General features: G+C 45.2%; 1 protein-coding gene across 3 annotated transcripts in view; it reads left to right on the forward strand.

Annotated features, from left to right (window-relative positions):
- LOC121582614 (erbin) overlaps positions 1-14,673 on the forward strand; it is a 147,481-nt gene that overhangs the window by 80,460 nt on the left and 52,348 nt on the right. For all 3 annotated transcript variants that reach the window (XM_045225095.1, XM_041898542.2, XM_045225096.1), the window contains exons 5-6: positions 6,724-6,802; positions 12,690-12,779. In XM_045225095.1, coding sequence (XP_045081030.1) covers positions 6,724-6,802; positions 12,690-12,779 — 169 coding nt within the window. The remainder of the gene's footprint in view (positions 1-6,723; positions 6,803-12,689; positions 12,780-14,673) is intronic.

Below are 14,673 nucleotides of genomic sequence, written 5' to 3' on the forward strand. Positions count from 1 at the left end.
AGTCTCGCGTGCCAGACTGAAAGAGACTAGACGATTCATGCCAGCATGAAGTGGAAAAGCCCTGCACTTGGATTCTCATAGTTCGTTTTAAGTCTGTGTGCGAGTATCTATCTGCAGTGGGATGTTCAGTCTATTTAACTAATTGCATCTCTGTTGTCAAAGGAAATTACTGAAACATTAAAAAGTAGATTAGAATACATTATTTAAAAAGTGTCCCTGCATCAGTTACACAATCAACTCTCCAATCTCACGTTGAGATGAGTTAAAACAAATAAAATCTAGTGTCAATACCACACAAAAGTACTGTTTCACCACAACTTGATTTAAACACAACAGTAGATCACACAGCTGACAACCCCTTATGTAATAAACTAAGGAAGTCAAGTCAGACTGCAAAATAAATACTGTATGCAAGAATACCTAGGCCTTGCACTACCATACAACAACTATGGCCAAATCTCAAATGACACCATAGTCCATATACAGTATAATGTAGGGATGTGCATGGTTATTTGAGTATTCAAATATACAAATGACGTTAGCATTCGAATACTTGTGTGAATATTGATTTTTGAAAGAAAATAAATTATAAGCCTATTTTTAACCTGATTTTACAGCCTTATTCTAAATTGATTAAATTGTTTTTTCCCTCATCAATCTACACACAATACCCCATAATGACAAAGCAAAAAAAAAAAAAAAAAAATTATCATTGGGCGCCAGCCTCTCCCTCGTGCAGCAGTGCTCAGTTTAAAAACGTACACAAATAAAAATATTCCATGTATTTCGAATATCCGGATATCTGAAAAATTCATGATACTATAGTGAAATTATTTCAAACCGCTGTCCCTAATATAATGTGCAACATTTGAATAGTAGTGCACTACGTAGGGAGTAGGGAAGGGTTCGCTGGGGATTTTATTTGGCCCTCCATGTTTTCTATTGGGCATAAAAGACTGAAAACACCAGAAAATCAGCTCCAAGTGATTTTCATTTTGGAAATCTGTTCCAAAGTATTCCCATGAATAATAGAGAGATATGTGATCGTATACAAATGTAAGCAAGGTTTGAAATTATTATGTTTTAGTCAAATATTATATCTGTTTGGGCTTCTTGCGGTTAATTTGCAGTCTACAAATTATTTGTAATTATGTTCTGCTCCCCTGGCCATCCGCTCAAGAATAAATCAGCCTGTGGTTGAATCTAGATGATGATCCCTGGAAGTAGGGTGTCATTTAAGACTGAGCCGGCACTGACTGTGAATGAAGCTCCCCAGAGCTGTCTCTCACCCCCAGTCTAATGGAAAATTTGCTCACTGCTAGTTGTCAGTGTGAGAGAAAGCACATGTATGTGTGTGTGGATGGCTGCTACATTGATCAAATGGGATTCTCACCAAATAAGTGTTCACAGATGTTCTTTAAGTGAGATTCTGAAATAGCAGAGTAGCATGGCCAAACATTTACTATTGAGTGACAATTTGTTTTTTAAACATTTTGTTCACTTCATTTTGCTAATGTAAATGGGGAAATAAATATCAGATATCCAAAAGACCACTTGAACGTTACTGTCACGATCGTTTACAGACGGGTCGGACCAAGGCGCAGCGTGAAATGCGTACATGTTAATTTTAATGAATAAACAACAGACAAAACAATAAACAAACGAAACGTGAAGTCCAAGGTAGAACACAAAACATACCTACACGGAACAAGATCCCACAACCCACTAGTGCCAATAGGCTACCTAAGTATGGTCCCCAATCAGAGACAACGAGCGACAGCTGCCTCTGATTGGGAACCACACCGGCCAACATAGATCTAGACATACTAGATTCTACAACAATGAACAAACACAACAAGGAAAATCACACCCTGACTCAACAAATAAGAGTCCTCAGAGTCAGGGCGTGACAGTTACCACTGCTGTATGAGTAAAATGTAATGTCATATAGGCCTAGCAAACAGTTCCAAAATAATCAGACACCTGTTAATTTGAGCACTATTGAATTTGATTTAAAAAATTGTGTAAAAGTCCAGTCCCCTCAGATTGCTGTGCTTTGAGACGTTGCCTCGTACTGCCTTTATTACAGTTATTACATTCTCTCTGATGGAGACCGAGACGACTTGTTCCCTGGGAAGGATCAGAGTCCAGCCTCAGTACAGCTGACTGGCACACCCACACACAATTTTCTGTTCTACTGCTTCAGGGCACTGAGTGACACAGACAGCCAAAGAAGTAGCAAAGAAAGAAAGGAATACGTCTGACTCTGAACTTTAGTAGAGGCGACACCATATCGTTTGTTGCTCTCCACTTGGTTTGTCGTGTCCATCCACCACAGTAATGTCCATACCACACTAATCAAACAAAGAGTTTGGAAGGTCTGGGGAGTTTTCAGTGACTTAAGGCTGTCTGTTTACTTTTATAGAAGCTTACCCTCCTTCACCCGGTACTCAGGGCTAAGTGTTGTGAACACAAAACAAAGAAAGTGGAAATATACCTTAAGACTTGCTCACAACCCGCCCCCTCTGGTTGAGCGGCTGTTTTGGTGAGAACTCCCAGACACTCTGTCAACTTCAATCTGCTAATGTGTCACCTTCTCGAGCACTCAGCTCTGAGGTTGTTTACAGAGGAAAGGTGCATCCCAGGAGCTCTAATGCACAGCAAAGACCAGACACTTATCACAGACAGAGGGCTGGCTGGCTGGCTGGCTGGCTGACTGGCTGGCACTAGTTTAGCTGATTGTCTGACTGACTAGTGGCTGGCTGGCAGGCTGGCTGGCACTAGTCTACGCCACCTGTTTTATATATGTTCACAGAGCTCTCCTGCTGTAGAAAAGCTCTCATTATCCCCTTTTCATATTCTTTTTTTATTTTCTTACTTTTTGATTCTCTGCCCACCACTTATTGAGTCAACCTGCTTTACAAAGATTGGGGACAATCTTTGAAATTGTACGCCTAAATGGAAAATTATGGTGTACTGAAAAACAGCTTCTATCTCTAGGCCATCAGACTGTTAAATAGCCATCACTAGCCGGCTACCACCCGGTTACTCAACCCTGCACCTTAGAGGCTGGTCACTTTAATAATGGAACACTAGTCACTTTAAAAATGTTTACATACTGCTTTACTCATCTCATATGTAAATTCAGCAAAAAAAAGAAACGTCCTCTCACTGTCAACTGCGTTTATTTTCAGCAAACTTAACATGTGTAAATATTTGTATGAACATAACAAGATTCAACAACTGAGACATAAACTGAACAAGTTCCACAGACATTTGACTAACAGAAATGGAATAATGTGTCCCTAAACAAAGGGGGGGTCAAAATCAAAAGTAACAGTCAGTATCTGGTGTGGCCACCAGCTGCATTAAGTACTGCAGTGCATCTCCTCCTCATGGACTGCACCAGATTTGCCAGTTCTTGCTGTGAGATGTTACCCCACTCTTCCACCAAGGCACCTGCAAGTTCCCAGACATTTCCTGTGGGAATGGCCCTAGCCCTCACCCTCCAATCCAACAGGTCCCAGACGTGCTCAATGGGATTGAGATCCGGGCTCTTCGCTGGCCATGGCAGAACACTGACATTCCTGTCTTGCAGGAAATCACGCACAGAACGAGCAGTATGGCTGGTGGCATTATCATGCTCGAGGGTCATGTTAGGATGAGCCTGCAGGAAGGGTACCACATGAGGGAGGAGGATGTCTTCCCTGTAACGCACAGCGTTGAGATTGCCTGCAATGACAACAGCCTCAGTCCCATGATGCTGTGACACACAGCCCCAGATCATGACGGACCCTCCACCTCCAAATCGATCCCGCTCCAGAGTACCGGCCTCGGTGTAACGCTCATTCCTTCGACGATAAACGCGAATCCGACCATCACCCCTGGTGAGACAAAACCTTGACTCGTCAGTGAAGAGCACTTTTTGCCAGTCCTGTCTAGTCCAACGACGGTGGGTTTGTGCCCATAGGCGACGTTGTTGCCGGTGATGTCTGGTGAGGACCTGCCTTACAACAGGCCTACAAGCCCTCAGTCCAACCTCTCTCAGCCTATTGCGGACAGTCTGAGCACTGATGGAGGGATTGTGCGTTCCTGGTGTAACTCGGGCAGTTGTTGTTGCCATCCTGTACCTGTCCCGCAGGTGTGATGTTCGGATCTACCGATCCTGTGCAGGTGTTGTTACACGTGGTCTGCCACTGCAAGGACGATCAGCTGTCCGTCCTGTCTCCCTGTAGCGCTGTCTTAGGCGTCTCACAGTACGGACATTGCAATTTATTGCCCTGGCAACATCTGCAGTCCTCATGCCTCCTTGCAGCAAGCCTAAGGCACGTTCACGCAGATGAGCAGGTACCCTGGGATTCTTTCTTTTGGTGGCCTCTTTAGTGTCCTAAGTTTTCATAACTGTGACCTTAATTGCCTACCGTCTGTAAGCTCTTAGTGTCTTAACGACCGTTCCATAGGTGCATGTTCATTTAATTGTTTATGGTTCATTGAACAATGAAGATCTGTGTAGTTATTTGGATTTTTACGAATTATCTTTGAAAGACATGGGACATTTCTTTTTTTGCTGAGTTTATATACTGTAATGCCACTCTGACATTGCTCGTCCTAATATTTATATATTTCTTAATTCCATTCTTTTACTTTTAGATTGCTGTGTATTGTTGTGAATTGTTAGATATTACTGCACTGTTGGATCTAGGAACACAAGCATTTCGCTACATCTGCAATAAGATCTGCAAAAAAAAAAATATGTGACCAATAAAATTTTATTTTATTTTATTTACAGATCTGTATGTTCTTTGTGTCAACACATTACATGTAGGTTCTGAGCAGTATATCACAAAACAAGATCAATATGTTAGCCTTTGATAAACATTAGGCCTAATTACATACATTCATATATACAGTGAGGGAAAAAAGTATTTGATCCCCTGCTGATTTTGTACGTTTGCCCACTGACAAAGACATGATCAGTCTATAATTTTAATGGTATGTTTATTTGAACAGTGAGAGACAGAATAACAAACAAAAAATCCAGAAAAACGCATGCCAAAAATGTTATAAATTGATTTGCATTTTAATGAGGGAAATAAGTATTTGACCCCTCTGCAAAACATGACTTAGTACTTGGTGGCAAAACCCTTGTTGGCAATCACAGAGGTCAGACGTTTCTTGTAGTTGGCCACCAGGTTTGCACACATCTCAGGAGGGATTTTGTCCCACTCCTCTTTGCAGATCTTCTCCAAGTCATTATGGTTTCAAGGCTGACGTTTGGCAACTCGAACCTTCAGCTCCCTCCACAGATTTTCTATGAGATTAAGGTCTGGAGACTGGCTAGGCCACTCCAGGACCTTAATGTGCTTCTTCTTGAGCCACTCCTTTGTTACCTTGGCCGTGTGTTTTGGGTCATTGTCATTCTGGAATACCCATCCACGACCCATTTTCAATGCCCTGGCTGAGGGAAGGAGGTTCTCACCCAAGATTTGACAGTACATGGCCCCGTCCATCGTCCCTTTGATGCGGTGAAGTTGTCCTGTCCCCTTAGCAGAAAAACACCCCCAAAGCATAATGTTTCCACCTCCATGTTTGAAGTTGGGGATGGTGTTCCTGGGGTCATAGGCAGCATTCCTCCTCCTCCAAACACGGCGAGTTGAGATGATGCCAAAGAGCTCGATTTTGGTCTCATCTGAACACAACACTTTCACCCAGGCAAACTTCAGACAGCCCTGTATATGTGCTTTCTTGAGCAGGGGGACCTTGCGGGCGCTGCAGGATTTCAGTCCTTCACGGCGTAGTGTGTTACCAATTGTTTTTTTGGTGATTATGGTCCCAGCTGCCTTGAGATCATTGACAAAATCCTCCCGTGTAGTTCTGGGCTGATTCCTCACCGTTCTCATGATCATTGCAACTCCACGAGGTGAGATCTTGCATGGAGCCCCAGGCTGAGGGAGATTGACAGTTATTTTGTGTTTCTTCCATTTGCGAATAATCGCACCAACTGTTGTCACCTTCTCACCAAGCTGCTTGGCGATGGTCTTGTAGCCCATTCCAGCCTTGTGTAGGTCTACAATCTTGTCCCTGACATCCTTGGAGAGCTCTTTGGTCTTGGCCATGGTGGAGAGTTTGGAATCTGATTGATTGATTGCTTCTGTGGACAGGTGTCTTTTATACAGGTAACAAGCTGAGATTAGGAGCACTCCCTTTAAGAGTGTGCTCCTAATCTCAGCTCGTTCTGTATAAAAGACACCTGGGAGCCAGAAATCTTTCTGATTGAGAGGGGGTCAAATACTTATTTCCCTCATTTAAAATGCAAATCAATTTATAACATTTTTGACATGTGTTTTTCTGGATTTTTTTGTTGTTATTCTGTCTCTCACTGTTCAAATAAACCTACCATTAAAATTATAGACTGATCATTTCTTCGTCAGTGGGCAAACTTACAAAATCAGCAGGGGATCAAATACTTTTTTCCCTCACTGTATGCTACTGTAGAAGCGATAGATCTTCCAGTTTAATAAGAAGGCTGGAGTTGAATGTGGGATATTGAAAATATCAAGTAAGTTATACAATTTAGAGTAAATATTGCTTTTTGATCTAGGAGATATGAAGATGTTTCATCCTGCTTTGTGACATATCCCCCAGGAATGGTAACAAATGTTTAAATAATTAAACGGCTTATATGTTGACATGCTGTAACCGTACATCTGCTTCATGTTCTAGCTATCCAGGAGTTTCCAGAAAATATAAAGAACTGCAAAGTCCTGGCTATTGTTGAAGCAAGTGTGAATCCCATCTCCAAGTAAGTTTGCTACAAGTTATTTTAAGTCACACCTGTATATTTACCTAGCTACACATGCCATAGGGTACGACTCTGCCTTGATATGTTAACTTGTAAACCGCTACAGCTAGGCCATTCACTAAATGGTGATTATATTGTTATCACGGATCAATGCGGCAATCTTAAGTGAATCTTTGCTCTCTAATCACTCTAGCCAAATAGGATTTCAAATTAAATCAAATAAAATTGAATTTGCCACATGTGCCGAATACAACAGGTGTAGACATTACAGTGAAATGCTTACTTACAAGCCTAACCAACAATGTAGTTTAAGAAAAAGTCAATGTGCGGGGGCACCAGTTAGTCAAGCTAATTGAGGTAATATGTACATGTGGGTAGAGTTAAAGTGACTATGCATAAATAATAAACAGAGTAGCAGCAGCGTAAAAGAGGGGGGGCAATGCAAATAGTCCGGGTAGCCATGATTAGCTGTTCAGGAGTCTTATGGCTTGGGGGTAGAAGCTGTTAACAAGCCTTTTGGACCAAGACTAGTTTGTTGGTGATGTGGACACCAAGGAACTTGAAGCTCTCAACCTGTTCCACTACAGCCCTGTCGATGAGAATGGGTGTCACGATCGTCGTAGGGAATAGACCAAGGCGCAGCGTGATGAACGAACATGTTTAAACTTTATTATCTTTAGTGATAATAGACAACAAAACAAGAAACGACTCGTGAAGTCCACGGTAACAATGACCAACACGGAACAAAAACCCACAAACACAAAGGGAAAACAGACAGTTTAAATATGGCTCCCAATCAGAGACAACCAACGACAGCTGACACTCGTTGCCTCTGATTGGGAGTAACTCTGGCCAACATAGAAATAAACACAACAGAAAGAACACACCCTGGCTCAACATATAGAGTCCCAGAGCCAGGGTGTGACAGTACCCCCCCTAAAGGCGCGGACTGCGACCGCGCCTCAACTTGAACAAAACAGGGGAGGGCTGGGTGGGCATACCTCCTCGGCGGCGGTTCTGGCTCCGGCCTTGCCACCCACCCTCCAATAAACCCCCCATAGCGCCCCTGGTCCAGTCTGGCCCCGCTGGCTGGAGCTGAACTGGACTTAGCAGGAGCGGTTAGCTTCAGCTCCATAGTGGAGCAGTTGACGTGACCCAGGCACGGGTTGTGCTGGACTGACGACGCGCACCCTTGGCTTGGTGCGTGGAGGAGGAACGGGCCTTACCAGGCTGACGACGCGCACCCCTGGCTTGGTGCGTGGAGGAGGAACGGGCCTTACCAGGCTGACGACTCGCACCCCTGGCTTAGTGCGAGTAGCAGGAACAGGCCGGGCCGGGCTGGCGACGCGCACCGTAGGCTTGGTGCGTGGAGCAGCAACGGGCCTTACCAGGCTGACGACGCACACCGTAGGCTTGGTGCGTAGAGCAGGGACAGGCCGGGCTGAGCTGGCGACGCACCCCGTAGGCTTGGTGCGTGGAGCAGGGACAGGCCGGGCTGGGCTGGCGACGCACACCGTAGGCTTGGTGCGTGGAGCAGGGACAGGCCGGACCGGGCTGGCGACCCACACCGTAGGCTTGGTGCGTGGAGCAGGGACAGGCCGGGCTGGGCTGGCGACGCACTCCGTAGGCTTGGTGCGTGGAGCAGGGACAGGCCGGACCGGGCTGGCGACGCACACCGTAGGCTTGGTGCGTGGAGCAGGGACAGGCCGGACCGGGCTGGCGACGCACACCGTAGGCTTGGTGCGAGGAGCAGGGACAGGCCGGGCCGGGCTGGCGACGCACACCGTAGGCTTGGTGCGAGGAGCAGGGACAGGCCGGGCCGGGCTGGCGACGCACACCGTAGGCTTGGTGCGTGGAGCAGGGACAGGCCGGACTGGGCTGGCGACGCACACCGTAGGCTTGGTGCGTGGAGCAGGGACAGGCCGGACCGGGCTGGCGACGCACACCGTCCATTTGGTGCGAGGGGCCGTAACAGGCCGGACCGTACTGGGGACACACACCACTGGCTCTACTTTGACCAGTGGCCCCCGTAACCTGGTGGCCTTCTGAATACGCCCCTTTTCTGCCTCCGTCAACCCCGTCGTCCATGCCGTGTGCCCCCCCCCTAAAAATGTTCTGGGGTTGCCTCTCGCCTGTCCGACGTTGACCCGTTTGGCGCCGCTGCTCCTCTCTACGGCGCGCCTCCACCGTCTCTTCCCACGGACGCCGATCCATCCCGGCCTGTATCTCCTTCCAAGTCCAGGATCCTTTCCCGTCCAATATCTCCTCCCATGTCCAGGCTGCCTGCTCCTGGACACGCTGCTTGGTCCTTGTATGGTGGGTTTTTCTGTCACGATCGTCGTAGGGAATAGACCAAGGCGCAGCGTGATGAACGAACATGTTTAAACTTTATTATAATTTAGTGATAATAGACAACAAAACAAGAAACGACTCGTGAAGTCCACGGTAACAATGACCAACACGGAACAAAAACCCACAAACACAAAGGGAAAACAGACAGTTTAAATATGGCTCCCAATCAGAGACAACCAACGACAGCTGACACTCGTTGCCTCTGATTGGGAGTCACTCTGGCCAACATAGAAATAAACACAACAGAAAGAACACACCCTGGCTCAACATATAGAGTCCCAGAGCCAGGGTGTGACAATGGGGGCGTGCTCAGTCCTCTTTTTTTCCCCCTGTAGTCCACGATCATCTCCTTTGTCTTGATCACGTTGAGGGAGAGGTTGTTATCCTGGCACCACACGGCCAGGTCTCTGACCTCCTCCCTATAGGCTGTCTCATCATTGTCGGTGATCAGACCTACCACTGTTGTGTCGTCTGCAAACTTAATGATGGTGTTGGAGTCGTGCCTGGCCATGCAGTCATGGGTGAACAGGGAGTACAGGAGGGGACTGAGCACGCACCCCTGAGGGGCCCCCGTGTTGAGGATCAGCTTGGCAGATGTGTTGTTACCTACCCTTACCACCTGGGGGCGGCCCATCAGGAAGTCCAGGATCCAGTTGCAGAGGGAGGTGTTTAGTCCCAGGGTCCTTAGCTTAGTGATGAGCTTTGAGGGCACTATGGTGTTGAACGCTGAGCTGTAGTCAATTAATAGCATTCTCACATAGGTGTTCCTCTTGTCCAGGTGGGAAAGGGCAGTGTGGAGTGCAGTAGAGATTGCATCATCTGTGGATCTGTTGGGACGGTATGCAAATTGGAGTGGGTCTAGGGTTTCTGGGATAATGGTGTTGATGTGAGCCATAACCAGCCTTTCAAAGCACTTCATGGCTACAGACATGAGTGCTACGGGTCGGTAGTCATTTAGGCAGGTTATCTTAGTGTTCTTGGGCACAGGGACTATGGTGGTCTGCTTGAAACATGTTGGTATTACAGACTCAGTCAGGGACATGTTGAAAATGTCAGTGAAGACACTTGCCAGTTGGTCAGCGCATGCTCGGAGTACACGTCCTGGTAATCCCTCTGGCCCTGCGGCCTTGTGAATGTTGACCTGTTTAAAAGTCTTACTCACATCGGCTACAGAGAGCTTGATCACATAGTCATCCGGAACAGCTGATGCTCTCATGCATGCTTCAGTGTTGCTTGCCTCGAAGCAAGCATAGAAGTGATTTAGCTCGTCTGGTAGGCTTGTGTCACTAGGGCAGCTCGCGGCTGTGCTTCCCTTTGTGGTCTGTAATCGTTTTCAAGCCCGGTATGTACGTACGGTCACTGTGGGGACGACGTCATCGATGCACTCATTGATGAAGCCAGTGACTGATGTGGTGTACTCCTCAATGCTATCGGAAGAATCTCGGAACATATTCCAGTCTGTGCTAGAAAAACAGTCCTGTAGCTTAGCATCTGCGTCATCTGACCACTTCCTTATTTACTGAGTCACTGGTGCTTCCTGCTTTAGTTTTTGCTTATAAGCAGGAATCAGGAGGATAGAGTAATGGTTAGATTTGCCAAATGGAGGGCGAGGGAGAGCTTTGTACGCGTCACTGTGTGTGGAGTAAAGGTGGTCTAGAGTGTTTTTCCCTCTGGTTGCACATTTAACATGCTGGTAGAAATTAGGTAGAATGGATTTAAGTTTCCCTGAATTAAAGTCCTCGGCCACTAGGAGCGCTGCCTCTGGATGAGCGTTTTCCTGTTTACTTATGGCCTTATACAGCTCATTGCACTCAATCTTAATGCCTGTATCGGTTTGTGGTGGTAAATAGACAGCTACGAAAAATATAGATGAAAACTCTCTTGGTAAATAGTGTGGTCTACAGCTTATCATGAGATACTCTACCTCAGGCGAGCAAAACCTCGAGACTTCCTTAGTATTAGATTTTATGCACCAGCTGTTGTTTACCAATATACACAGACCGCCACCCCTTGTCTTACCAGAGTCAGCCGTTCTATCCTGCCGATGTAGTGTATATCCCGCCAGCTGTATGTTATCCATGTTGTCGTTCAGCCACGACTCGTGAAACATAAGATATTACAGTTTTTAATGTCCCGTTGGTAGGATAACCGTAATCTTAGGTTGTCTAATTTATTTTCAAATCATTGAACATTGGCTAATAGGATTGATGGAAGAGGCAGTTTACACGCTCACCGTCGGATCCTTACAAGGCACCCCGACCTACGTCCAGGATATCGCCGTCTCTTTCTCATGCGAATGACGGGGATTTGGGCCTTGTCGGGTGTCTGTAGGATATCCTTCGTGTCCGACTCGTTGAAGAGAAAGTATTGTCCAATACGAGGTGAGTAATCGCTATCCTGATATAAGAGACGGTGGCAGAAACATTATGTACAGAATAAATTACAAATAACGCGAAAAAAACACACATAATAGTACAATTGGTCTGTAAAACGGCTGCCATCTTCTTCGGCGCCATTCAATTTGAGCTGTTGATACCACTAACAATGAGTAAATATCATATTCAAACCAAGATGTCTCTAACAAGGATAATGCTTTAGAACATTAAACCGTTGGCAGACATTTGCTTTCTTTTCATTACAAAGATCAGATTAACGTTATTGTTCCCAAAGGGAAAATTGTCTTGGAGATGCAGTACTTTTTTGTAAAATAATAACACCTCTTATTGCTATACTCTTCTGCTCGGCTCCTGTGCCATTTTTTGCATAGATACCATAATTGCTCTCTTTTTATGATGCTTTTTAAAATAAGTTAAAGGCCCAGTGCGTTCAAAAACATGATTTTCCTGTGTTTTATATATATTTCCACACTGAGGTTGGGATAATACTGTGAAATGTTGAAAATTATGATAATGCCCTTTAGTGTAAGAGCTGTTTGAAAAGACCACCTGTTTTGGTGGGATTGCGTTTTCGCCTGCCTGGTGACATTAATTAGTTAATAGACCAATAAGAAAGAGAGTTCCAAACCTCTCTGCCAATAACAGCTAGTTTTCAGTTTTCTCTTTGCTAAGAAGCTAGTTTTGTTTCTTTTTGACCATTTTAATTTAAAACAATCATGGTAAGGTACTTAATTGTTACCCATAAATGATTTGATATTGATATAAAAATGGCTGCATTGTGCGTTTAACACTCAGCGGGGACGGAAACAACCGGATGTAACTGCTTTTCATGGGAAATGGAAAGAGCATGTGACGTGACTTCCACTTTTGGACGTTAATATGGCGACACTCCATCTTAACTCCTCCTCCACATTTACTAGATTGGTTCATCAGTGCAGAAGAGAACCTTCCCCGACAGTTCACATTTTTCTCGTCAGGACCAGAAAGAATCGCCACTCAAGCGTTTATTTTACACCTGCTACATTAGGTTAGGCCTTTAATAACACCTATTGCTTCAGTGTATTTTTTTAGTCTGTCTCCTTGATGATGTTAGTGATGAGGCTAGTAATCTGACCATGTTGCTCATGTCTCCCCTGCAGGCTCCCAGAGGGTTTCACTCAGCTCCTCAGCCTGACACAGCTCTACCTAAACGACGCCTTCCTCGAGTTCCTACCAGCCAGCTTTGGCAGGTAAGACATCAGACAATCAATCAAAAACAATACATATACAGTACAAGTCAAAGGTTTGGACACACCTACTCATTCCAGGGTTTTTCTTTATTTTTACTATTTTCTACATTGTATAATAATAGTGAACTTGTGTCTCCCGAGTGGCGCAGTGGTCTAAGGCACTGCATCGCAGTACTAGCTGTGCCACTAGAGATCCTGGTTCGAATCCATGCTCTGTCGTAGCCGGCCGCGACCGGGAGACCCATGGGGCGGCGCACAATTGGCCCAGCGTCGTCCAGGGTAGGGGAGGGAATGGCCGGCAGGGATGTAGCTCAGTTGGTAGAGCATGGCGTTTGCAACGGCAGGGTTGTGGGTTCGTTTCCCACGGGGGGCCAGTAAAAAAAAAAAAAATGTATGCACTCACTAACTGTAAATTGCTCTGGATAAGAGCGTCTGCTAAATTACTAAAATGTAATGTAAATGTAGTGAAGACATCTAAACTACGAAATAACACATATGGAATCATGTAGTAACCAAAAAAGTGTTAAACAAATCAAAATATATTTTATATTTGAGTTTCTTCAAATAGCCACCCTTTGCCTTGATGATAGCTTTGCACACTCTTGGCATTCTCTCCACCAGCTTCACCTGGAATGCTTTTCCAACAGTCTTGAAGGAGTTCCCACATATGCTGAGCACTTGTTGGCTGCTTTTCCTTCACTCTGCGGTCCGGGTTATCCCAAACCATCTCAATTGGGTTGAGGTCGGGAGATTCTGGAGGCCAGGTTATCTGATGCAGCACTCCATCACTCTCCTTCTTGGTAAAATAGCTCTTACACAGCTTGGCGGTGTGTTGGGTCATTGTCCTGTTGAAAAACAAATGATAGTCCCACTAAGCCCAAACCAGATGGGATGGCATATCGCTGCAGAATGCTGTGGTAGCCATGCTGGTTAAGTGTGCCTTGAATTCTAAATAAATAACAGACAGTGTCACTAGCAAAGCACCATAACACCTCCTCCTCAATGCTTTACGGTGGGAACTACACATGCAGAGATCATCCGTTCACCCACACCGCGTCTAACAAAGACACGGCGGTTGGAACCAGAAATCTCCAATTTGGACTCCAGACCAAAGGACACATTTCCACCGGTCTAATGTACATTGCTTGTGTTTCTTGGCCTTCTTCTTATTGGTGTCCTTTAGTGGTGGTTTCTTTGCAGCAATTCGACCATGAAGGCCAACAGTTGATGTTGAGATGTGTCTGTTACTTGAACTCTGAAGCATTTATTTGGGCTGCAATGTCTGAGGCTGGTAACTCTAATGTCCTTATTATCTGCAGCAGAGGTAACTCTGGGTCTTCCATTCCTGTGGCGGTCCTCATGAGAGCCAGTTTCATCATAGCGCTTGATGGTTTTTGCGACTGCACTTGAAGAAACTTTCAAAGTTCTTGACATTTTCCGGATTGACTGACCTTCATGTCTTAAAGTAATATGGACTTGGTCTTTTACCAAATAAGGCTATCTTCTTTATACCCCCCCCCACACACACACACCTTGTCACAACACAACTGATTGGCTCAAACGCATTAAGAAAAGATATTCCACAAATTAACTTTTAAGAAGGCACACCTGTTAATTGAAATGCATTCCAGGTGACTACCTCATGAAGCTGGTTGAGAGAATGCCAAGAGTGTGCAAAGCTGTCATCAAGGCAAAGGGTGGCTATTTGAACAGTCTCAAGTATAAAACATATTTTGATTTGTTTAACACTTTTTTGGTTACTACATGATTCCATATGTGTTATTTCATAGTTTTGATGTCTTCCCTATTATTCTACAATGTGGAGAATAGTAAAAATAAAGAAAAACCCTTGAAATGAGTAGGTGTGTCCAAACCTTTGACTGGTACTGTATAT

Source organism: Coregonus clupeaformis, chromosome 15 (genome assembly GCF_020615455.1).
Source record: "Coregonus clupeaformis isolate EN_2021a chromosome 15, ASM2061545v1, whole genome shotgun sequence".
Taxonomy (NCBI): Eukaryota; Metazoa; Chordata; class Actinopteri; order Salmoniformes; family Salmonidae; genus Coregonus; species Coregonus clupeaformis.